Raw genomic sequence first — 23,944 nt, 5'->3', positions numbered from 1 at the left:
GGCGTGCGTGCCGCCGTTGATCCGGTGCTGCAGTGAGGAGGTGGTTCTCGCCCGTGGTGTGTGTGTGTGTGTGTGTGTGAGTGAGTGAGAGAGTGAGTGAGTGAGTGTGTGTGTGGGGGGGGACTCGGCTTGTTGTTGTCGGTGACTTCCCCCTCCCCTCCACCCCTCCCCCTCCCCCGCCGCCGCTGCAGTGGCCGCTCCCTGGGCCGTAGGAAATGAGCGATAACGATGACATCGAGGTGGAGAGCGACGTGAGTCCTGGGGCTTCTTCCTTCCCTTGCGGGTTGTCAGGAGGGGGACAGCGGCCGGGGTTCTCAGCAGGGCGACGGCGGCAGGGGGCCGGGCAGCCGCCGCCTCCTTCCCCTTCTCTACCCACCCCCGGGCCGGGACCGCCTCCGTTGCGCTCCCGGCTCTCTCTCCTCTGGGCTCTTGGCCGGAGCGGCCTTCTGGGACTGGAGGTGGGGAGGAGACACGCGGCCTCTGGGACCCCCACCTCCCCCGGTGGAGGAAGGTGCTGCGGCCTCGCGTTCCCACCCTAAACCGTTCAGGATCCGGGGGACAGGGACGGGGTGCGCCCGGGATCCCATTGTCCGGATCCAGGGGAAGGGGACCGCGCTCAGGACCTGCTCCCTCGGCCCGCGGCGACCCCTTCCTCCCCTGACCCGCGGATCCTGGGGCGTGAAGCAGGGCGGAGAGGGATTGGGAGTGCCCAGATGCCCTGAGCTGGGTGCGAGGAGAGGAGACAGTGCTCTGGATCCCCTCTGTCCTGGGTCGCATCCCGGAAGGAGGGGGGAAGGAGGGGCGGCGCTCGGGACCCCCCTGCCCCGCTACCGGATCCCGCCAGGGGGGATAGGGGCGTGGGATGGGGAGGGGGGATGGGGCGTGGGATGGGGAGGGGGGATAGGGGCGTGGGATGCGGAGGGGGGTAGGGGCGTGGGATGGGGGGGTAGGGCTGACTCCCCACCAGCCGCTTCCTCTGCCGCCGGCATTTTCTTTCTTATTATTGAATGTGAAGTGTAAAAATAACTTCTATATTTTCTATTTTTTTTTTCTCTCTTATTCCAGGAAGAGCAACCGAGGTTTCAATCTGCGGTACGTCTCCTACTCTCCATTTCATTTTCATTTCCGTTCAGTTCTAGTCCTTTTTGGGGTCAGAGAGAAAAAGAGATCGTTTTATTACTTTTAATATTGTAGTAAACTCTCCTTTTAACCGCTAAGGTGAGGTGGGGCCTTGTTCTGAGGTTCTAGGTTTGGGGGGGGGGGGGCCGGTTTGCGAATCTCATAATTCTAGATTCTCAGGTGCTTTCAGTGACTATAGGTGAGTGAGAGAAGCTGTATGCGAGGAAGTGAATCCATCTGTAGTTTTCAGATGGGGGCTCTAGCTGTCACTGTATAAGTGGGAAATGAAAAATACATCATGCTGAAGTAAATTGTAGTATTGTTTCAGGAAAAGTGGTCAGATATACTTAGGAACAGGTAGGTTCTAAACCATATCTGCATAGTTGTGTGAAGTTGAAGCCACATGCAATAATCACCATTAACAGTCATGTGACTGCTGTAGACCTATGGAATCTAGCACAACCTGGTATTATTCTAATACAGAAATTGGAAATGTAGAGGAGCCAAAGGTTGAATGTGAATGTGTCACATTCAGCAGCTTATTGTGGTCTGACTATATTCGAGTTGAAGGAGCAGTATAAAGACAATAAAAGAATTGTTGGAGAAAAGTGGCATTGTAGAGAGAGGTTTGCTAAGAGGTGATGGTTGAGACCATACAGTGTTGTCAGTAATTTCTCAGAGTTTTGATATTAATGTTCTCAGTAGATGGTTCTGTGGATTAAGGTAGACACTAATTTCATGTCCTTGGAGTCTGAGACAGTACTATGGGTGTTCCATGAATAGATTAGAGGAAGAAAAAAAGAATATACACAAAATAAATCCGAATTAGAGGGGAAGAGAAACGAGTAAATCATAGCATCTAACATTTGACAGATGGGAGCAGTAGAAAATGTATAGAATGAGGGTCTAAAATTTAGATGTCTCTAGGGGAGGGCAGTGAGATAGTCAGGAGTAAAGCAGAGAGAGCAGAGGTGAGGACTGGGGTACTGGAGAGCACATGCCTCTTCTGAAAAGGCAGCTGATAACATCCAGTAGGTTGCTGTTATGTGGGAGTGAGGACTTAGTGTCTTCTTATCTTCCGATTTTAAGAAAGATTAAAAATCCAGACTTTTATGTTATTTTTCTGATTTTTAAAATAATGTGTGAGACAAGTAGTTTAGGAGCTTGTTAGAATTTGCAAGATGCCACTTTGAGACCTCTGGTCTAAGAATTTAATTATCACAGGATAAAAGCAAGCCCTCTTACTTGTACCTGCTCTTCATTAGAGTAGAGATTCTAAGATTGTCAAAGCAGTTAGACATTTAGAAAAAATTTGCTTATTGAGAGCTGATATTTACAGAAAATCCAAGAATGCAGTTGTTCCGGGGATCTTAAAATTAACCCTGGGTAACAGTCACTAAAAAAGAATTTGTTTTGTTTTATTTTTCCTTGAAATATTTGAAGACAATACTTTGCATATTTGAAGTATTGTCAGATACTTAATATTTATACATACATTTGAAAATTAAATTCCTTTCTTTCAGTTACTGTTATCCTTAATAATGTAAACATGGAGTTTCATGTTTGGAACCCGGTGTATATAAAACATTTTTTTTCTCCAAGTCTCCAGTTATAAAATCTGCCCTAGAGCTTAATCAGAATTGGAGGATAGGGATTGTTTAGGCTTCCTTTGAAGAATCATTATTGAAATTGAAATTATATTGGCTTTCCACTGAGAGAAAAATTTTCTTTGTGAAATTTTGGCTTACAGTTCTTGAGAGCTTTCTTCTTTTCAAAATATCCATCCATGTAGCTGTTGATGTAAACTGTTTTATTAAATTATTAAAATGTTTCCATTTTGTCTAGATATTTTCAGTTTGGTATTAAGGCACCTAGGATTTTTCCCTTTGATTTTGGAGGGTGGTCAAAGGGAGTAGGTCTGACCCTTTGTTTTTAATTTGACACATCTACTTGCTGAGACGTTTAAATATTATCTGTTACAAGATAATAACAACCGCATAGAGAAGAAGCAGTAGACAAATTTTATAGCCTATCAAGCAATTATTGTGAACATGGGTAAAAAGGATTTTTTTTCCTGTGCGAATATGTCTATTTCCTGACATTTAGTAAAATATGTTTTTTTTAATTGGGGGAAACTATTCTTAAGCTTTGCCTTAGTTCAGGAAAGGATGTGGACTGAGAACAACCAAATATTTAGGACTACAGAAGAACTTTTAAAAAGTTATTTTGTAAAGGTCCTGTGGGTCCTAATATAAAAAGAGACATTCATTCATGTTTTATAATGTCACTACAATAGCTGCGCCTTACTACATAAGACATGTAGGTTACTCCGCAAGACCACAAGAACAGAGTTAGGAAGTGGGGCTAACAGTAACAGAAAGTGAAACTGATTTGACGAGGATTTTTTTCTGTTGCCTCAGTGCAAACGGAAAACAGCTTCTCCGGTGACCAATAAGCTTTGTTAAAGGAAGTAATCCCAAACAATAATTTTTATTATTAAATTCAGTATATCTCAGAATCCCACTGATATTATCTTAAGGGAAAAAGTTGCATTTCAAAGACAGTTTTCTGTGGCAGGTATATTTCATGAAAGGTGATCCTTGTTTAATTTCTGCTTGGGAATTTTTTTTTTTTTTTGAAAGAATGAATGTATACGAAAAAGGTAGGGTTAGTGTGTTAGTCGGAAACTCCAGGCCGTTTTCAGCTTATCCTTCATGACAGCCGCACTTGTTTCAGTTACAGTGTACCTGTTGTGGGGGTTAGAAACAAATTTATACAATTCAGTTTCTGAACCTTTCTGGTATGAAATATTTTTAACTTCTCAGAGCTCTTTGTTTATCTAGGAATTGCAGTGTATTCAGAAGGGAATGAGCTTGGTCACCTTTGAGATTGGAATTTACTCAGGAAACTGCTGTCTTTTACCCGGGATTAGTTGCATGGCAGAAGTGCTACATGATACATGTACTTTGTGTCTGCTTAGAGTGTTTACAATGATGCAGATGCCAAGTTTGGTTCCTAAAAATACCTGTTGAAGGGTGTTCTTTTAATGTTTAAAAGTCTTGTTTCAAGATGCCAGTAATGGTTACATAGTTGATCAAGGAAAATGACTGTAGTATGATGGCATATTTAGATGATAGTGTTCCCAAGTTTTTTTAGGCACCAAGTGATTTTTGAATAGCCTGGAAAACACATGTATATATTGGATGTTAAAAATGTATACCAGGCACTCAGCAGGAGAGGTTTTGGGAAGTTACAATTTATATCTCCTGTTAAGGACCTTAGTTAGTTTCTCATCCTCGGTGCCCATAATTTCATGTTGCAATTTTCATGTTAATGAAACTGAATTAAGTTGCTTAGAAATTGTTTTATTTATTCTATTTGCTTGCCCATCAGAAGTAGTAAACAGATCTTTTCTGATGAGAATTTTGAGCCCGTGTACTTCCATTGTTAGTGTTTAATAAGAATAGCTTATTAAGTAATCATAAGCAACACTAGCTTCCTTCTAAAATATAACCTTTAAATTTCTTAAGGGCAGTAAATGTTTACTGGGCAACTCTAATTCCATATATGGTGGTAATTTTCTGTATTGGAATTGAGGAGATTTCCCTTATAGAGGGGGTTAGGTGTCAGGTAACCTGCAAGAGACAACATTGTTCTGGAGAACCTTGGGCATCCTTGAATAATGGAACATTCATTTCCCCATGCAATTTTCCTACCTAGACCTTGCGGGAAATAATGCTGCTAACTGATGTAATGCCTTGAAGGAAGATGTATTCTCTATGTAGTAAGTTGGAAGGAAATAATTTAAAGAGATTTCTGCAGTTTTGAACAGCCCTCCTTAGCTTGAATGACCTACTGCCAGTTTAGCAACTTCTTGGCTAACGAAATAATGTTTGCCTTCAACGTTTAACAACACTTAAGGTAACACTTGCTTGTTAGTGTCAGAGATGGACAAATTGTAGGTGAAGATTTTTATTCTGGCTGCCAGTATGGAAAGTTTGGTGGAAATAATACTGAGAGGCTGAATAAAAACCTTGGCAGAGATGTCAAAGCTGGAATCGATTTGGGGTTGGAGTTCCTGTTGAGCATCTGTGGGCCACTCTTCAGTATCAGACGGCTCTTTAGTATTTCTGTTAGCCTGGGATGCCCTGAAGGAGGGGTTGTATGGAGGAAACTGCAAATCCAGCGTACTTAAAGAGTGGCAGCATCTAGCCACTGCTCCTATAGGATGTATAGAGGAGGTATTTGGGGGCCTGCTGTACAGCCCAAGAATGTTTCTATTGTCTCCTAGAATTTGTTTGGTACCACCTGTTTTCATTATCTAACCATCTTTCTCAGTATAGGCGAAAGAATGCTGGCTCATCTGAGTTGACCTTTATTTGTTCAAGACACAAATTGGCCCTTCCCCACTTGTTTTTTTTTTTTTTGTTTAAACTAGTTTTGAGTTTTTGGGGGGATCTCACATGCCTTACGCTGGGGAGTCTTCACCCAGTGTTTCATTCTCAACTCTGAAATCTTGGCCCTTTCAAAAAGGGTTGCCAGCAAGCGAAGATAGTTAACAAAGCAGTGATAAGCCTGGCAACTGGTCCTCCATTTGGATGAGTTGCGGGGGAAGGGAATTCATCCGGCTGGACATTTGGAAATGATTCCCAAACAGAATTCTCAGTCTCATGTAAAGGTTTTTCATATGATCTTTCAAACCACTAGAGGCATTATTTAGTTCTGAGTTGCCTGGAATTAGGCATGTTAGTTCTGCATGTTTTTAACTTGCTCTTTCGAAAGAGCCTTGAGAAGAAGAAAAATACATCATTGCCACTGTCTCTGAGAGCTTTAAAATGGACTCTGGTTAAGTGTAGCAGCTTGGGGATGGACATGGCAGCAGGGATTGGTCTAAGATTCCACTCTTCTGCTAGTTAAATTGAGCCTGGAACCACCACAGAAATTCCATCCACTACTTTGAGAACAACAGTCCCCAGCCCAGGCTTTCTACCAGGCAGTGGACTGCTGCCTTTCCTTGTTGAGCCAACTTCTCAAACTTGGCTGGCTCCCCAGATGAGAAGCCAAGATTTCTGCTGATGGTCCACAGCCAAGTTCACTTACAATCCTCTAACCGAAAGACTTGTCCATTTGAGTCCTTTCAGGGCTCAGTGAATGGGAAGGGGGCAGTGCATTGTGGGGATGATTTTGGTGTTAGATTATACTTAGCTCCACCCTTCTACTGCAGGCCTGAGTGAAACCAAGTCCAACTTGATTCTAGCCCGTTTGAAATTTGCAGGGCTCTCCCAGAAAGAAAACAGACAATTAGAATTTTATTTGTATCAACAAGAGGGATTGTGGGTAACTGGTGTCACTGCTTCTGTGCACAGCTCTTAAGCCGGGAGGAGGGCCAGGAATCAGGGTGATTTAGTAGGCAGGAGTATCTTGGGCTGCTGCTGGATACCAAAGCTGGGCGATTAATTTGCATGTAAATAAACCATCCTAGGGAGTGTGTAGCAAACACAGGAGAGACAGATAGATGCCAAATGCCACGTCTCAGCCCTCTAAGTCTTTAGTCTAAGAATCCAGCCCAACTTACCTGTGTATCAGTAGGTGACTAGAGGGAATGGTAAGTTAGAAAAGGACTAGATACTTAAATATGTGTAATTCCTTCGGGCTCTTCATGCTGCTGATAGAAGGCATCTGCAGTTTCCTTGCTTTAATGCTGTGTGATACCTTCCTCTAGCCTCAGGTTATCTGGTCATTCCCTCCGTTTCCCCATAAATTCCGTATATCCCTGGAGTTCAGCAGACACTCATTTTTACAGAGAATCCAGTTGTAAGATTAGGAGAGCTTTAGAAGTGTTCCAGGCGTCTGCCCTGAGAATGAGTGCTGTGCCGTGGAGAACCGTGGCTGTGATGGGAACCATGTGTCCAGTTCAACAGAGCTATAGGTGAGGCGTTGTGCTTGAGAGACCAGGAAGTGATTACAATTACCACAGCTGCTCCCAGCCTGTTCTTCCTCTGTAATGACTCAGACTTTTAGGATTAGATACTGGAATTTCAAGTCCTTTCGTTCCCATAACTCTTGTCTTCGTAGACTTTTGTCCGAACATCTTATCTAGTACAAAGATTCATTTGAGGCATTCTTGTGCTAAGCCAAGTTATTTACTCCTGTCGCTTCATTTTAAAAATTCTGGGTGCTTTGTCTGGTAGATTCAAGCTACCTGAACTTCCTATATACAGACTTCCTCTTTAGGTTAGCTCAGTGCAACCTTGTGTACTGGGGGTAAATTCTCAGAGTATAGTATTTCCCATAATTCCTGGAGTACAGATGTGAAGCTCTTGCTTTAGGTTAAGTAAGCGTTTGTGCTCCATTGGAGGGACTGCCCCTTTAATGGGGACCTGCCGGAGGTCTCTTGCAGTGTGCTCCAGCAACTGTCTCTTCCACCTGAAGCCAGTGTATTTTGCCACTGATTTGTTGGCAGTCACTGTCCTTCTCCAGCTGATTGTTCTTTGTGATTCTTAGCAAGACAGGATAAGGAGTTTGATCTGTGGGTATTTAGATACTGCCAGATAAGCATGACCTGCCACGGGTGCCTGAGGAAATTTATTCAGAGTATGTGGGTGTCAGAAGGTATGCTGTCTAAGAACTACCTCTCCGGCAGCCTGTGTGAGGGGAAGCCCTTGGCAGAATAGCACCTTGGATGCACTTTAAAAAACAGTAGCTCAGAATGCAGTTGGCGTCTATATCAGCTTTGTCATAATGATCTCAGATTCGTGCATTTGGGTTTTCTAGAGGTTTTAGTTTCTATTGTATGACTTGGCAAGAAGGTCTTAAAACTAGTACCTTTTAGTGAGCTGGAGACCAGAGCAAACTCATGGTGATGGTTTCACATGGAAAGAAGCACTGTACCAGTGACCTAACTACTTCCCTAGGTACCCACCATGGGGAATCTCTTACAGTGGGGGTGATCACATCTTATGAAGGGGCCCAGTGCAGCTTTTCCCTGGTCACCTCCCAGGCATGGACTGGTGGCTGTTCTGTCACATAAGTTGTGGGAGAAAACTGATGTTGCAGGAGAGTCACACTTTGTCCCCACAAATAACTTTTATTTTACTTATGCATGAACTGGATGCATCGAGCTACTTTGGATGTTCCTGTCGCAAGCCTTGCTCACCCCCTTTCTCCCCCTTTAGCAGAGCCTAATTCTGGAGACTCCTAACTGCCCACCTCGACACATCCTTCCCAGTCCAGTCACCTGGGACAGCGCTGACAGCATATCCTTCCAGGCTGTACCCACTCACCTGTACCAAGTAGGAGTGACATCGCTAATGTGCTGTTTCTCTCATTCTTCCAGGCTGACAAACGGGCTCACCATAATGCACTGGAACGAAAACGTAGGGACCACATCAAAGACAGCTTTCACAGTTTGCGGGACTCGGTCCCGTCACTCCAAGGAGAGAAGGTGAGTTTATTGAGAAAGCTGATGAGCCACCACTCGCTTGGAACGCGCTATGGGACTTAGCAGGGCACTCACCTTTCTGGAAAGAAGTGGAGTCAGGGGTATTTGGGTGATACGGTTTCCTTAATCGTTGATTCTTTGAGGGGGTCATCACACACCTACTTAGCAAATGACATCAGCTGTAATGGAGCTGCTTGTTACGACATCAGTAGGCGCTGTCTTTTAAAATGAGGATTACGTATAATAAAGTTCTCATTCAAGAAATTACTGTAACTCTCCAGTGTAATATAGCAAGTAGGATATAGTAGTTTGGGGTAATGCTAAGGATTCCTGAGGTCACTGATTCTCTGGACCTCCGTGAGAATTCCTTTTATATGGTTCAAAGTGAGTACTTATTTTACATGAAACTTCCCAGGAATGTATGTGAACCAGTCTGGACACCAGTGATCTCCCAGTCCAACAGTTATTATTTCAAAGGCATGTAAAGAGCATTTTAAATGTGGGACTTGAATAAAGAGACATGTTCATGTGAAATGGAAGAAAAAAAATAACTACTCTTCTTCCCCTGTCCCCCTACCCCACTGGTAGCCTTCCAGAAGCTGTTTTCCCTGGAGAGGTAGACACCAGCTGTTTCAACACTTAAAAAAGTCCGAAGCTTTAAGTAAAAAGTCTGTGGGTTAGGGTCACTCCTTGGAATTTGGAGAAAATAATGTGTTTGCCACTTCCATTCTTGACACACAATATAACTGGCTGCTCTCTGCAGCTATTCAGTGGTATAAGTGGCAAACTTGGAAGAGGACCTGTGTGTTTTTTGTTTTTGGTTCAATAATGCAGTTTGGTTTAAATAATGTTTTAAAGAAGCAACCATTTTAAGAAAAATTGTTGCTCTCAGGTGTGCTTGGAATGATTCTCCAGATTTAGCTCTGTGGTGGGAGTCCTGGGTTTGTTTGGTTATCCAGAGTTAAACTTGGGGCCATTATGGTTTCATTTTATTTATACTGCCACTCTGGTAAGCCATGTGCTTTATACCTTATCTAAGGTGTGGCTGTGTGGCTAAAGCATGGGGTAGGTCTGACCTTTATGAAAAACATAAAACAGGCCATATAAATACCTAGTATTGCAAAACCAGAATTTGCCATGGATTAGGCCTGCTTAGTGTAGACTTGGCTTAATGGCCTTGGACCTACATGCTTACCTGGAATAACAACATTCCTGGGTACAGCACTGTTAAGCACCACAGGAGATCTTTATGATGGGGGGAGAGACTCACCCTTTTAGTCAGAGTACGCACTTGCGGAGGATTATCTCTTGTGCTTGTCTGAACTGTTGGCAGTAGGTGCTTGTTCAGATGTCATGGTTATCAATTAAATGGCTTTGGTGAAGTAGATGGACAAGAGCTGCGTTCTTCTAAGTCTCACATCCAACCAGGAGTGGTGCCAGGGCGGCCTAGCCTATGGACCACCCCCATCAGCATAACTACTGAATCTGTCTTTCTGGAGGCAGGCCTAGAGATCTGTATTTATAACCAGCAGTCAGGTGATTCTTAGACATTCTTAACTTTGAGAACACTTTAGGAGACGTCAGTCTTAAGAGATCAAATATACCTTTTTGCTTATCCAACCTATTTACATTGCCATAACATTCTTCCTTAAGTCCTTAAGATCACATTACCCTAAATCCTGTTGTCCCCTTTCTTCAAGGAAGTTGACAGTTTGAATTTGGGAACCTTACAAACCAAATAGTTGTCATTCATTGTGGCCTATTCATTTGTACACGTATTCCATTCAACAGCTACTCACTGGGGGTCTGCCACATGCCAGGCATCGTCCTAGATACTAGGAATACGGCCATGAACGAAGTAGACAAAAGCAGGAGCGCTTAGTCTGGTGAGGAAAAAGATAGAAAATGAGCTAATAATTAAATATACATGTAGTATGTCAGAGAAGTGCTATGGAGAAAATTAAACAGGGAAGGAAGGCTTGCAGTTTTCATTAGGGCAGACAAAAAACACACTGGCAAGGCAACATTTGAACAAAGACTTGAAGGAAGTGAAGGGAAGAACCGTGCATCTATCTGGTGAGGAGCGTTCCAGGCCAGGGAAGGCAAGTGGAATAGTCCAGGGGCAAGAACCTGGGAGCCTTCCTGGGCCTGTCGGGGAGACAGAGGCCAGAGTGGCTAGCGTGGAGCGAGTGAAGGGACAGTGGCGGGAGGTGAGGTCAGAGAAGGAGCAAGACTAGGGGAAAGGAGGGGTCGAGGGGCCAGGTTTCCTCGAGCTGATCAACAGAGCCCCGGTGGGAGTTTGCCAGGTGCCTCTCTGATTTCAGAATGCTTCTGTGTGTTCCAGTCCAGAGGTTCGCATCGGGCATGAGTAAAGGAAGGGGCTGTTGGCTCTGGCTGAACCCCAGCCCCTTCCCACGAAGTTCCACAGTCTTCATTATTTTCCTTGTCTGCCAACACTGTTTCACAGGTGCTGCAGTGAGTCCAACAATACTTTGGTCTCTCAGACTTCCGAGTTCTCACTAAATGTTGTCATTTTTTTTAAGCGGTATTTGAACCAAAGGAAATTGGCTAATTCTTGATTTGGATTGCAGTAATTAAGGTTCTGACATTATGTAAATAATCACGATATGATCATTTTGCCCTGTGAGTTTGGGTGGGTTCTTACATCAGTTTCTTAAAGGGAAGGCCCTCAGTCTCCTTTGATTTGTTCATCTTTATGTTTCAGGTGACTTCTCACTTAGTATTTGGATTATCTGTCCTATGTGTTTCTAAGCCTTTTGTTTTTTAAAGAGAAACTAATACTGATTGAATTGGATCCTAACCAAGAATGGGGGGTACCTGTACTTAAAAAAACAAAAACAAAACTCACACACACACACACAAAGAAACGTTAAATGTGAGACCAAAACTCTATTTATCCTTTGTTTCCTATATTTCTACTATAAAATGGTCACCTTTTGCTTTAGTAAAAAAATCAGTATTAGTTAACATCTGTATTGCAATGTAAAATGAAATCTGCACAGCAGTTCTCTGAGGTGAGTATTTATTATAATTGGACAATCACTGCTGTTAGTGCTCCTGCCATGGTTACTGTATCGGAGATGAGGAAACAGGCTCAAGATCATGATCCCAGTGTATAGCTGGACAGGGCCTAGAACTCAGGACTGCTGATTGCCAAGTTCAGTCTTTCTGCCACACCATAGGGGTAAACAATTTAAGGATATTTTAAAGAAATCTTGCTTAAAGTCTTATACCTTGTCTTTATATTGGGAGCGTCCCCTGGATAGGGCCAGTAATCTTGGCAGTATTGCAAGCAAGGGTTACTGCAACACTGGAATGCAGAGTTAAGGGTCACTGAAAGTTTATTAATTTATCTGAGTCCACATAGCTGCTCTGAGAAATACATAATTATAGTTGACAGTCCAGTTGGGTTTTGCCATAGGTCGCATTGTTCACAAGTGGACTCGAACTGTTTGTTGCTTGAGTCTTTTGTTTCCCATAGTTGTTCAGCTGGACATGGAGCCCACAGAAAAGATGGAATGAGAACCATCAGCCAGTCAGCCAGAGTAAGGGAGCAAGGGCAAGAACAACTGTGGCCCCATTTTTCAAAGGAAGACCTTACTCTTCTTGAACAGAATTATTCTTTGTTTTAAGGGTCCTCCGTTGGGTGCTAGGGTGTGTTGCCCAATGGCTTGCTGGCACTGAGCTCACCCTGTCATGTGCGGGGCAGACCTGGCGGTGAGCCCATCAGTTTGCCTTGACATGGGGCTGTAATTCCGCCCCCACCCCCAATAAGTGAGCCCCAGCACCTGCACCAAAGTGACTGCGTCCCGTCACAGTGTCTGCTTAGCATGGTTGGCGTTCGTGTTGGAGGGCTCTGTTTCAGCATTGCCGTGTGTAGCTGAATGATGGTTTGTGGTCATTTCTCATCTCCTAAGTCTATAAGTGCCTGTTGATCGTACTTCATTGCTCTCTCAGGCAGTTGTGCTCTGGATTTCTGCTTTGTGGATAGAGCTGTGTGGTGTTAAAAAGAGATTATAACCTCAGATGAAAATAAAAACTATTTCTTCTAGTCAGCAAGTAAGAGTTCTAGTCAGCGAGTCAGAGTCACTGCTGTGGGTGAGAACGTGAAGGCACTGCCTCTGCCGGCCCTTGTCACAGACGCAGGCTCGTGGCGGGGTCCCAGACGGGAGCTGTGGAGTGAGCGCTCCAGCGGGAGCAGCGGGCTTGCTCAGCTCTTTGACGAAAACAGCCACAGCCAACAGGATTGTGCTCATGTGTTTAAATGTGAGCTCTGTAGAGGGGTAAGAGGTTTATTAGTACATGGTGTGTGTTCTTGAGGATCTTGCTCTCTCGTTGGGGGAGAGGATTATATCTAACCATTAACAATGATAAGATGACATGTTGAACATCAAGTGAGAGGTTAAAACATGGAGCTGATTTGTTTCATCTTCGTTAAAGCCCAGTGTCCTTAACAGGTAGATGTTGAAACCAAATAGCTGCCTTATACCAGGAACATAACATGTGGCTGAAGGTCAGTCTCCCTGTTAAAGCCACTCGGCACTGTGACCAGGCACTTATCCCAGGTGTAACTGTATATTTGTGTGGTTACTTGATGACTGTCAACCCATCTCGCACACTACACCGTAGTAGGTACTGAGGGCAGGGAGAACATCTTTGGTCATATTTCTTCCCTTGGTGCCTGGCACACAGTAGGGAGCAGAGTGAGCGTTTATTAACTGAAGGAAGGAAGCCCCCTCTCCACCAGGCCTTGTTACACTGAGAGGGTCTCACCCTGGTGGGCACCCTTTAAGGCAGGCAGTTCGTTCAGAGCACTGTTTCTATACATCATATCTGCGCTGCTGAAGGGACTGTCTTTTAAATGAAATATAAACTACTCATCAGGGTTATTACCCGGTCAGACTCCAACTTGGGTAGTTCTTCTCTTAAGTTTTCTACGTCTTTTTTTTTTTTTTTTTTTTTTTTTATAGTTGTGGCACATGGGCTTAGTTGCTCCACGGCATGTGGAATCTTCCCAGGGCAGGGCTCGAACCCGTGTCCCCTGCATTGGCAGGCGGATTCTTTACCACTACGCCACCTAGGAAGTCCAGTTTTCTACGTCTTAATTTGTTGTCCATAGCTGCCCAGGTCTCCCTTAGCTCTGGGCTCAGCAACTATAAATGTATTGATTCATTGAATTCTTTGTTAACTGTATTTTCACACTGCCAAAGCCTCCAAGAGCTTTTCAGTGCCCATCAAGGTGAAGATTGGCATTCCATGTTCTCTAAATAAGGAACCCAACTTGCCCTCCTGCTTTTTCTGCTCCTTCCCATATTGTGGAGCAGTGTACCCCCTCCTCCATTTCCCCAGGAATGTCACCTTCAGGTTTATCTGAATTCTTTCCTTCCACCAAGGTCCCAACTCCAGCCTCACCACCCAAATCACATTGGGGTTTCACAATGAAGAGACCCCCCCCTTACAAGGGCTCCTCAGCTCTGCATGTTTCCTGCCGAGTGCCTTCCTGTGTTTCTCCCCACATGGGCCTCTCCTGCCAGTCATTCTCCACCTGTCCATTTTTAGGGCCCATATCAAATGCCTCAGCACCCCGAGAACCCTGGGTATCACTCTCCCTGACACCCCAGTGGCCCTTTATGGGGCCTCTTCTTTGTCTTCCTTTTTCCTGTGACAATCTTATCAGCTAACTGAAGGATGCACTCCCTGAGGGCAGAAGCTTTGTCCATCCTTCTGGAAGTCTTTGTACTACAGAGTGGGGGAAGGCTCACTCCCGTGGAGAAGACTAGAGAGCCAGGAAGCTCTTGTATCACTTTTGTATCTGGAGATTTGAAAGAACAGAAATTGGTTACTAGGCCTTCACTCTAGCATTTCTTTTTTTTTCCCCTCTAACAAAATTGCAAAAACTTTGGAAAAATGGGAAGAAGAAAAACAGTCTTTCCATTCCTCTAACACAGCTACAACCTTTCCTTTATTCTAAGATTCTAAGAATTAGTGCTGTCCAGTGGAATTTTAATGTCAGCCACAAATACATTTTAAATATAATTTAAATACAACTAAATTTTCTAGTTGACCTAGTAAAATAGTAGGTGAAATTAATTTTAATAATATATCTTATTTAACTTTAATATACAAAAATACGTATGACTTCCATAAATAATCAGTATACTAAAAATTACTAATGGGATGTTTTATATTATTTTCTTGCACTGTTTTGCTAATCCAATGTGTGTTTTATACTTATAGCACCTCTCAATTCAGACTAGTCACATTTCAATACTTATTAGCCATATGTGGCTAGTGGTTGTCATACTGGACAGTGCAGTTCAAAGACACATTCTCCCCATCCCACACCCCATTTTAATATGACTGAAATCAGGTACCATCTTAAAGTGGATGTCAAAGCTCGCCTCATTTTTTCCTCTCCCAGAAGCCGCTGTTATTATATCCATGTGTTTATTGATGGAGTCTGAGAAGCAAGAGAATAATGGTATTATCAAGCTGTGTATTCCCCTCTGGTCTCTTCACATGCGTGCTTTACGTGGGTAAAGGGTACAGCTTGATACTTTCACAAAGCATGCCCTTTCCCCAAGTGATAGAGTGTTCATATTTAGCTATTAGGCATGTTTCTTTTGGCCATTTAGGTTGCCTCCAGTTTTTTAACTTTGTAAATAAGGTAGTGATGAACATCTTGGTGCATGTGGCTGTTTCCATAAAATAGATTCCCAGAAGTTGGATCATTGGGTCTAGTGGTAAGAGCATCTGATTTTTTGCTGTATGTTGCCAAAATGCTTTCCAGGAGGATTGTTTTCATGTCTTCTTTCTTTTCTTTCTTACTTTTTCAAGCAAATTCTAAAGATTAGTCTTTTGGTATTGTTTTGAGAGTACCAATTTTACCATCACTGGAATTTTTTTTTTGGAGGGGGTGACTAATTTAGCAGGCAAAAGGTAGTAATTAATTTTGTATTCTGTTTATTCCCTATGAGATTAGATCTTTTTCCACGTTTATTTCTTGGTTGTATTTCCTCTTTAGGGAACCCTGTGCTCCTGTTCCTCGTGGTCAGAGTTTGATGGGGAAATGTCACACTTTCATTTCAAACTACCAAGGGCACAAGATAAAAGAATACAAAGTTTGAAACATTATTTGTGTTGACCCTTAAACGAACGTCTGACTCCCAGCTTTAACTAAGCCCTTAACAGGGCATGATAGCTTTGCCTTCACCTAGTAATCAAGAAAATGGTCCTTTGGGCTGGGAATGGCCACACACAGGAAGCCTTTGAAGGGCTCCATGGCTGTGCTGGCTCTGACCCCAAAGCCTTCCAGCCTCCCGTGCTGGCATCGATGGTGATTCCGTTTTAGAATGAACTAGTTTAATGCAGACCCGAGTTTATTGTCCCTGCAGGTGCTTTAATTGTTGTTTCCAGAAAATGGCTTATTCAGTTGAAGATGTACACCAGCTTTGCCCTAGCCCTCCCTGTAGCTTACTATGTGTAAAAGTTTGTGCAGGTTTCAGAAAATAATGGTTTTATTTTCTTTAAGATAACTAGTGCAAAATAAGACATGTCAGTTGGTGAGTCGGGCAGTAGTTCTTTTCTCATTCCCCAGGATATGGCGTTTTTGTTCTTGGGGGAACAGGGCAGCTGTAGCATCAGCCTGGTAGGATTTGATTTTGACAGGAGGAAAAAAATGATAAATACAGCAAAGATGACTGCTTCTGTAGTCAGCGTTAGGACCCGAGGGAACAGCAATGGTGTTCCTAACATGAACAACCCAGCACTACCCTTCCCTCCCTCACCTCTCCCCACCTGCTTTCTAAACAACTTGGAATTTTACACAAACAGGAAGATTTACAAATCCAGAAATGTGTGGGACTCTTGGCCTATATGAACCATTTTGAGAACCGCTGCTTTAAGTGGGATTTAATAACCTTGGTTGTCATCCTAAACATCAGTGTTAACTACTTCAAAAATCATTTGGGACCTTTAAAAGGAACTAATTAGAATCAAACTCCTGGGTTTGGGGCCTCTCATGAAACATGTAGTTGTTTCTTGCTGCAGCACAGGAGGTGAGTACACTCTGTTCCCAAGCAGAGTTCTGCTCAAGTGGGTGCCTCTGGAGGCAGGGGTGGCCCTTTCCTCCATCTCCTTGCTGCTCTGGGCAGAGATGTAAACAGGCAACCGCGTACGAGCAGGAGAGGGGCCAGGAACCGCTGGGCCCCTCCGCCACACTGGGTCTTCTCGTGGGTCTTCTCCACTGTCCATTTCAGGGTCCGCCCTGAGCTAATGAGGCCAGAGCACTGTGGGGAGCCGGGGTTGCCCCTCTCCCAGGCCCAGGTTCAGTCAGTTCTTTCAAGCTAGCTTGCATCTTCTGGCTTTTCCTCTGTATTTGCTTCTTCTCTGCTAGGAGTCTCCTTGAGTTTCACCTGCCTTTAAAAGAACAGTCTTCCTTCAATGCTATTATTGCATGCTACTTTTTTTCCATTTCTTACTTTTTCAACCTCATTCTAAGAGCCTTTCTTTATCTTTGCTTCAACTTCAGCTCACTCCTGTGCCCTTTACCTGTGTGAAGATGATTTACCTAAAATCACTCCTTCAAGGAAACCACCCTCACTAGGCTCTTCACTGATGTCCTTATAGACAGATTGAGTGACTCGTAGTCCTTTTCTTCCTCCTCAGACTCTCCAGATTCCATAGGTCTTCATTCATTGCACAGCCTCCTCTGTGGTCCCAGAACAAGGGTGTCTTGGAGTCCTGGGTTCAAATCTAGACTCACTGTTACCCACTGGTTATGTAACATCAGGCAAGTTACAGCTCTGTGCCTCAGTGTCCTCATTTATAAAATAGGGGACATAACACATCAGCAGGTTGTGTGCGGGTGCCTGGCATTTAGTAAGTACTCAGCTGCTGCCATTAGCATCATCATTTGTATTGCTGTGCGCAGCCGTGGCTCTGGAACGCAGTCTGGCAAGGGTGTCCAGTGTCCTTTTGCGTGGCTCCCAGAGGGAAAGAGAAGCCTGAATTGCTGCTGTGCGTGAACTCAGGCTGCTACCCAGAAGGCCCAATGCCTCTTCCGTCCCCTTGGCCCCAGGCCATCCTGTGTCAGCACTGTATCCAAACCATTGAAGAGATCTGTTTCTGCTTAGAAAGGCAGAATGAGAATTAGTGCCTTCTAATTGTAAAAACTAACAGGAAAGAAGTTATTCAGGTCCTTACTCAGTATACCCAACGGCAACAGTTGATCTGTGGACATGTTGATCTACCAAGTGTTATCTGCTCAGGGACACTCACATGAAGATTGCTGACTCAGCCGACTGGGCACAGTTTAGAAAACAGAAACCAAAAGCCCAGGGCAACTCCATAGTCCAGGCCATAAAGCCCAGGGTTCTTGCTGGGTTCGTGTTTACTCTTCACAGTATAAGCTCATAAAGGCAAAAGGGCCTGCCCACACCTTAACCCTGCGGCTGGTCACATGATCTTGTGTTGTTTGTAAAGCTGGGAGAGGGGCTTTAAGATAAGTCTAGCATTGTCTACCTTCAACCTTTTGTTTTTTCTTCCCTGGACTAGATGCAGATATAAATTTGGGGAAATTCTGTATTTTGTACTTAAAATTTTTTCTTGTGGGATTTTACTTCTTGTTGAGTACCCTGGAGGGGGCAAAATAAAGTTAATTGAACCCATGCTTTTGGACTTAATAAGTGGGGGTCAGGGACACCCCCAAGTGGCCTGGGTGCTTCTGCTTAGGCAAGGTGGGATGTGGAGGAAGGGCTGTGCTCTCGTTAGCATTCTGGAGACCTCATGCTGGGTTCATTCCATTCTGGCCTTCTGTGGAGACCTCTTGATCCTAAGACACTTTTCTGAGCATCTATGAATTTTATCTTCATCCGAAAACTGCCTTGAGGTGGAGAAGCTCATGACATCTTTCTCTTTGGTTTGCTGTGCTTATTTCTCACTCTTCACTTCGTTTTTTCATGTGTAAATATGTCAGAAAGAAACTGGTAGCGCTCAGGCTGCTATTCAGTGTGGTCATTTGTTAAAAATTATCTCTGAACATTTGCAAGTGCTCTTTTGTTCAGAGATTTTACTTTTTTCCCTGTATCAGATGCAAATGAGGAGTTAAATAAGGGTTAATGTTGCTTTCCGGGAACAACAGTTAGTTGAAAAAATAGGAATATTTAAAGAGAGACTGGGTTGTAAATATGCATAGCAATTAGATCAGTGATGGAGTACATAGAGTTTGGAAGACTAGGTGGGGTCTGAGAGAATTTCTCGTCAGATAAGGAATAGCCACAGAGAGAAGTACTGTGTCTGCAGTCACAGGGCCCATTAACAGCAGGACCTAGGAGGCACCTGTCTCCTGGATCCCTAAACTCTTCTGCCCATCCTGCCACCCTGCCCCCTAGCTTACCATACTTGTTTTTAATCCCATCTCTAGCATCCAGAGAGGCAGGGCATTCTAATTAGTCCCTTCTAAATATGTGTCCCTTTTTTTTTTTTTTTTTTTTTCATTTTATCACCTAGTAATTAACCCTAATTAGTCCCCTTTGGCAGAAATGGGAAACGGCTTCTGAAGTGGCCTTGTAACCAGAGTTGCAAGCCCCCGTTGGTAGGTGCTCTCATTCCTTTCTACATAACCTGACTTAACTAAAGATATAGACCTGGTCCTGTCCCCACCCGCATGCCCTTGCCTGTGCTGTTCTCCCCGCCCAGAGCAACCCTTTCCCACACATTCCACCTCAGTCTAACCCAGGGCTCACTGGTTCAGGTGGGAGCCTGTGTGTGCAGAGCCAGGGCAAAAGCCTGGCACTCAGAAGGCGATCGCCCCAGCCCGGAGCCGTCTTTCCCGTGGCCTGTGTAATCTGTGCTGCTCGGGTTACACTTGTTGGTGCTCCCTGTGATTTGTCTGTATGTAGATACGTTTATCGCCTCAACTAGATAGGAAGTAAGCTTCTGGGCAAAAGAAGCCATGACTAATACATTTTGTTTCCCCACAGTGTCTGCTTCATGCCTTGCACGTAATTCACACCAAATAAAAATGGTTGACTGTGAGCAATTTCCTTTTGAGGATTACCTTAGGGATGCCATAAGAGGAAAGCCTGGAGACTCTAGTACTTGTGAGGACTGGTGAATAAACCCAGGCCTTCCAGACCTCTCTGATACCCAGCCCTGCTGAAGTCTATAAGTTGATATTGTCAGAATTTACTACAAGTGGGTTCAGTTTCGCTCGCCTGAGTGTGGTTGTTTTCTCTGCCGTTTAAGAAGCTTTGCTCCAGCTCAGGAGCCTGGGTGGCATGGCTGCCACACTCCGGCTACTAGACTACACTAGGAGCCTTGGGCATCAGTTCTCTTGGCTTTGTACCATTCTACCAGTTAGTTCAGCTGGTTGGCTGCCTGGCCATGAGTAACTCTGGCCATGTTTGCAACCTGGAGGGAAGCTTCCAGGCAGGTTTGACCTCCAAGGACAGAGTAACCTGACATCCATTTTATGAGCTCATTAACTTGTTCCTCTGACAGGGCAGTGCCTAGGCTACCCACAGCCATGGTAAAGGTGTGGTTGCTTCCTCAAATGGCCCAATCTCATGCCCTTCCGGTGTTGACATCAAGCTCTGACAGCTTTCACAAAAGTCTCTTTAGCCAGAGAGGCTGAAATAGTGACACAGCACATGGCTCAGTTGGAACTAGTAAACAGCAGTCTGAAAGTGTGTCTGAAATCTAGGACCTTGATGAAAAACTTTGTACCCATTCCTATCCTGAGCCAACTCCAACTGAGATCTTGATCTTGTCGTTCTGGACCAGCTGCCTATAGCCAGGCCCTAGCAGAGAGTGAATGGCCTAAGCTCTCAGTTAAGAAGTATTTTAATATTTTCCGAATAGCCTGGCTGAAGGCATGAAAGCAACCCAAAGAACCAAAGGGAATGGGCAGGGTACAAGTTCAGGGGTGAGACGGGCCTGCGTTTGAATCCAGGCTCTGCACTCTTTAGCTAGTGATTTTGAATAAACCAGTAAACTTCTCTGAGCCTTGGGTTCTTGGTGGAGCTACCCCTCTCAGAGAGCGCCAGTGTACAGCAGCTGGTGCCTTGACTGGCACAGAAAGGATTCTCCATAGCACTTAGGCTGCTTCCTCATCCTTGTGCCCCTCACCCTCCTGCTTCCATTCCCTCGTGCGGTCTTTGCTGAAAGGCATGGTTTCTTCACTGCGTGGACTAGGTCTTTATTTTGTCCCCTTTGCTTTTTCTCATATTGCAACAGGCATCCCGGGCCCAAATCCTAGACAAAGCCACAGAATATATCCAGTATATGCGAAGGAAAAACCACACACACCAGCAAGATATCGATGACCTCAAGAGGCAGAATGCTCTCCTGGAGCAGCAAGGTGAGCGGTGGAGCTTGTGGGGCGGCTGGCCCTGCTGCGCTCCAGCCAGGTCAGGGCTTGGCACCTGGGCCTGCAGAGGCAGAGCCAGTTACAGAGCGTGTGCTCCTGAGCAGCTGCAGCCCTGCTTCTTGGGCCTGAGTAGTCGAGTGTAGAGCCATCCTGAGGAAGGACCTGAGCCCTCAGTGAGGGAACAGTGGAGGCTAGGGGTTAGACATCTGGAGACTTTTTTTCTCACCTGCTCTCTCTCCCCTTCTTGGGGCTCAGGTGCTCCGCTTACAGTAGGGGTCACATCGGGCGTCAGGTGTCTCAAAAGAGCTACGAGGTGCTTGGATTGGAGTGTGCTGTGTAAGTGCCAGAGACTCCAGGTGTTCAGGGACAGTGAGCGCTCCCCGTTGTCAACGGTAGTCCAATCAGGGCAGCCTATGGGCCAGGCCCATGCTGTTCTCCAATGCTCACACCCGCCTTTTCCTACAACCACAGGGGAAAGCGAGAGCTGATCAAGTTCTTTGTTCCTGGGGAATTCACTTCTCTTCCTCCCTCATGGAAGATGCAAGTAAAAGGAAATGCAAGTAATCACCTGGGTTAGAACACCTCAAATAAACTAAACTAAACTAAACTAAAATAAATGGGTTGACCTTCCAGGCTCAAGATGAGCTGAACCGAGGGATGGGCAGTGGGAGGCGGCAGCGGGTTGGTTACCGGGCCGAGCAGCCTGCATGTAGGGGCTACATTTTGGAAAGCCCAGGTATTCTGTGTGTATTGGTGACTTGCTTCCAAGTGTCCAGCTTGTCTTTCCAAGTGGATCTTGTACATGAGAGCTAAGCCAAAACTTTTCTTTGGCTGATACCTCTTCTATCATCCTTTCCTGCTGATGTGTGGCCTTCACACCCTTGTGGAGCCTGGCATTGCCGGGCCAGCTTCGCTGTTATTGCACTGCTGGGTCTCACAGGGAGCTCGTGCTCCTGTCTCTGTACTGGGCTTCCACAGCAGGACGGTGACATCACAAGCCTTCTCTTTAGGGTTGGGTGGCATTGCAGAGTGGCTGGCCACATCCACTGAGCGCTCAGGTCTGGCTGGGAAAGGCGGAGGGAGATGAAATGTGCAGGTGGAACAGCCACCAGAAGGGAGTTACTTATGAGCCACCCTGAGCCTTGGGGGCCAGCAAGCCCTTCGGAAGAACAGGCTGGACCCTGATCTGAGACTCGGTTACTCCCCCAGCCTCCAGAAGGCTGTAACCCACTCGCTTGGTTGCCTTTCAGTCCGTGCACTGGAGAAGGCGAAGTCGAGTGCCCAACTGCAGACCAACTACCCCTCCTCAGACAACAGCCTCTACACCAACGCCAAGGGCAGCACCATCTCTGCCTTCGATGGGGGCTCAGACTCCAGCTCGGAGTCAGAGCCCGAAGAGCCCCAAAGCAGGAAGAAGCTCCGGATGGAGGCCAGCTAAGCTCCACGGGGCAGGCCAGCAATAAAAACTGTCTGTCTCCTCCGTCGTCTTATCCTCCTTTCAGTTCATCTTTAGAACCCTCAGAACCATTTAAGAGACTCTTTATTTTTTCTCTTTCTCTCTTTTTTTTTTTAATTTTATTTTTACGTAGAAGCTCTTGGACAACAGCTCTCGTTCTCCTTCCCCATTTCCACTATTTTTTTTTTTTTAACGTTTCCCTTCAGGGATTCCCTGTCCCCACCAGGAATATTCAAACCAAAACACCCCAACTTGGCAGCTTTTTCTGTGGAGGACAGACGGCCGGCCAGACCTCTGAGCACATGGTGTCCTGACCACCCACCAGCTCCTCCAGCCCTGCCGGGCACGTGCCCGGGGGACTCCTGCCCCTCCCAGGCCTCTCCTCCCGGGCCACCCTCACCTCTGTTTGATAGACTTTGTGAATCTGTGGACTGCTCTGCTTTGAGAAGATGACCAGTTTGGAGTAATCAGAATTATCCCCCCTTCTTTTTAAGGATTTTTTTTCTCCTAAAAGGCTATTTATCACTCCTATTGAAAGACCAGATCCTTGAAGAAGTTTGTGGTATAAAAGGAAGTGGGGACAGTTTTGCAGCGCAGAGTCTTCGGCCTGTTGCACTCCTGCGTCCCTCAGCCAGCCTTAGGGAGGGCCGCGTGACCCTCGTGTGGTGTGGGGGGGCAGCAGCAGTGAAGCGGTAGCCTGCGGGGGTGGTAGCGGGTGGGACGAGGAGGGAGGATCGGGTGGGGTAGAGGTTTTGTATTGAGGGCCAGTGATGATGTCTTGATATTTATTTCCTGCTACTGAAATTTGAATCTGAGTGAATTGTCCCTATTTCTGATGATGTCGGTATTGCAAAGCGACAGATTCATAAAGTAATGATCAAATCTTCCTTTCTTTCCGTGTGTATTTCTAAGAAATAGAGCCAACAGATTTTGTATGTAAATACCAAGAGCGGTTCACCTCATACTAAACCCGCACCCCAGTGCGGACCCCTCCCCACCCTCGTCCCACTCCCCTTCCGACTGTCCTGGAACCTGTCCCCATTATGTGATCCAGCCCTGGTTCTGGCTGCAGTCCGCAGATCCCAGGGAAGGGTTTTGTGTGTTTAGGCCTCATTTCTTTGTCTTTTTCCTACTCTGTTCCTGGCATTTGCTGATTTCTAGTGTATACTCTGTAGTCTCAGTCCGTGTTTGATTCCATTCCATGGAAATAAAAAGTATGTTGTACATACTGCTGAAGAATTGTCTTGCAAGTTAAGGCTTCCCCCTTTACTATAAGACTATAAATAAAAACTTATTTTATCCTTCTTGGTGGTGGTGTCTTCTTGCCCTGGCAAAAACCAAGATGGTGGAGGGAAGAGCCCCCTGGTGGCCCCGGCCTGTGTGGGAGCCTGAGAGAGGAGCCTGCAGGCTGGGATCGACCATCAGCCAGAGTGCTTCCCTCTGGGTTCTGAGGGCTCAGCCCATCCCAGGTGGGGGAGGGTGGAGTGGGTACCCCGGTGGTGGTGACGTTGCTCATTGGATAAAAAAGCTTTTAAAG

At 45.3% G+C, this 23,944-nt stretch overlaps 1 protein-coding gene across 7 annotated transcripts; it reads left to right on the top strand.

Moving 5' to 3' along the window:
• On the top strand, positions 1-23,711 carry MAX (MYC associated factor X). Of its 7 annotated transcripts, none has more exons than XM_057731929.1 (5): positions 9-251; positions 1,066-1,092; positions 8,456-8,563; positions 20,813-20,942; positions 22,202-23,711. In XM_057731929.1, the coding sequence occupies exons 1-5, from the start codon at positions 216-218 to the stop codon at positions 22,387-22,389; spliced, it is 489 nt and encodes a 162-aa protein (XP_057587912.1). In that variant the 5' UTR covers positions 9-215; the 3' UTR covers positions 22,390-23,711. The 7 variants fall into 7 exon arrangements, with proteins under 7 accessions (XP_057587918.1, XP_057587919.1, XP_057587912.1 ...); XM_057731930.1 differs by having other exon boundaries at positions 12-251; positions 20,819-20,942; XM_057731935.1 differs by lacking the exons at positions 20,813-20,942; positions 22,202-23,711 and adding an exon at positions 15,588-20,803 and having other exon boundaries at positions 1-251; positions 8,456-8,562.
• Positions 23,712-23,944: the final 233 nt, after the last annotated feature.

Source organism: Hippopotamus amphibius, chromosome 4 (genome assembly GCF_030028045.1).
Source record: "Hippopotamus amphibius kiboko isolate mHipAmp2 chromosome 4, mHipAmp2.hap2, whole genome shotgun sequence".
Classification (NCBI taxonomy): Eukaryota; Metazoa; Chordata; class Mammalia; order Artiodactyla; family Hippopotamidae; genus Hippopotamus; species Hippopotamus amphibius.
Note: the sequence above shows the minus strand (reverse complement) of the source record. Positions and strands in the feature narration are given on the sequence as shown.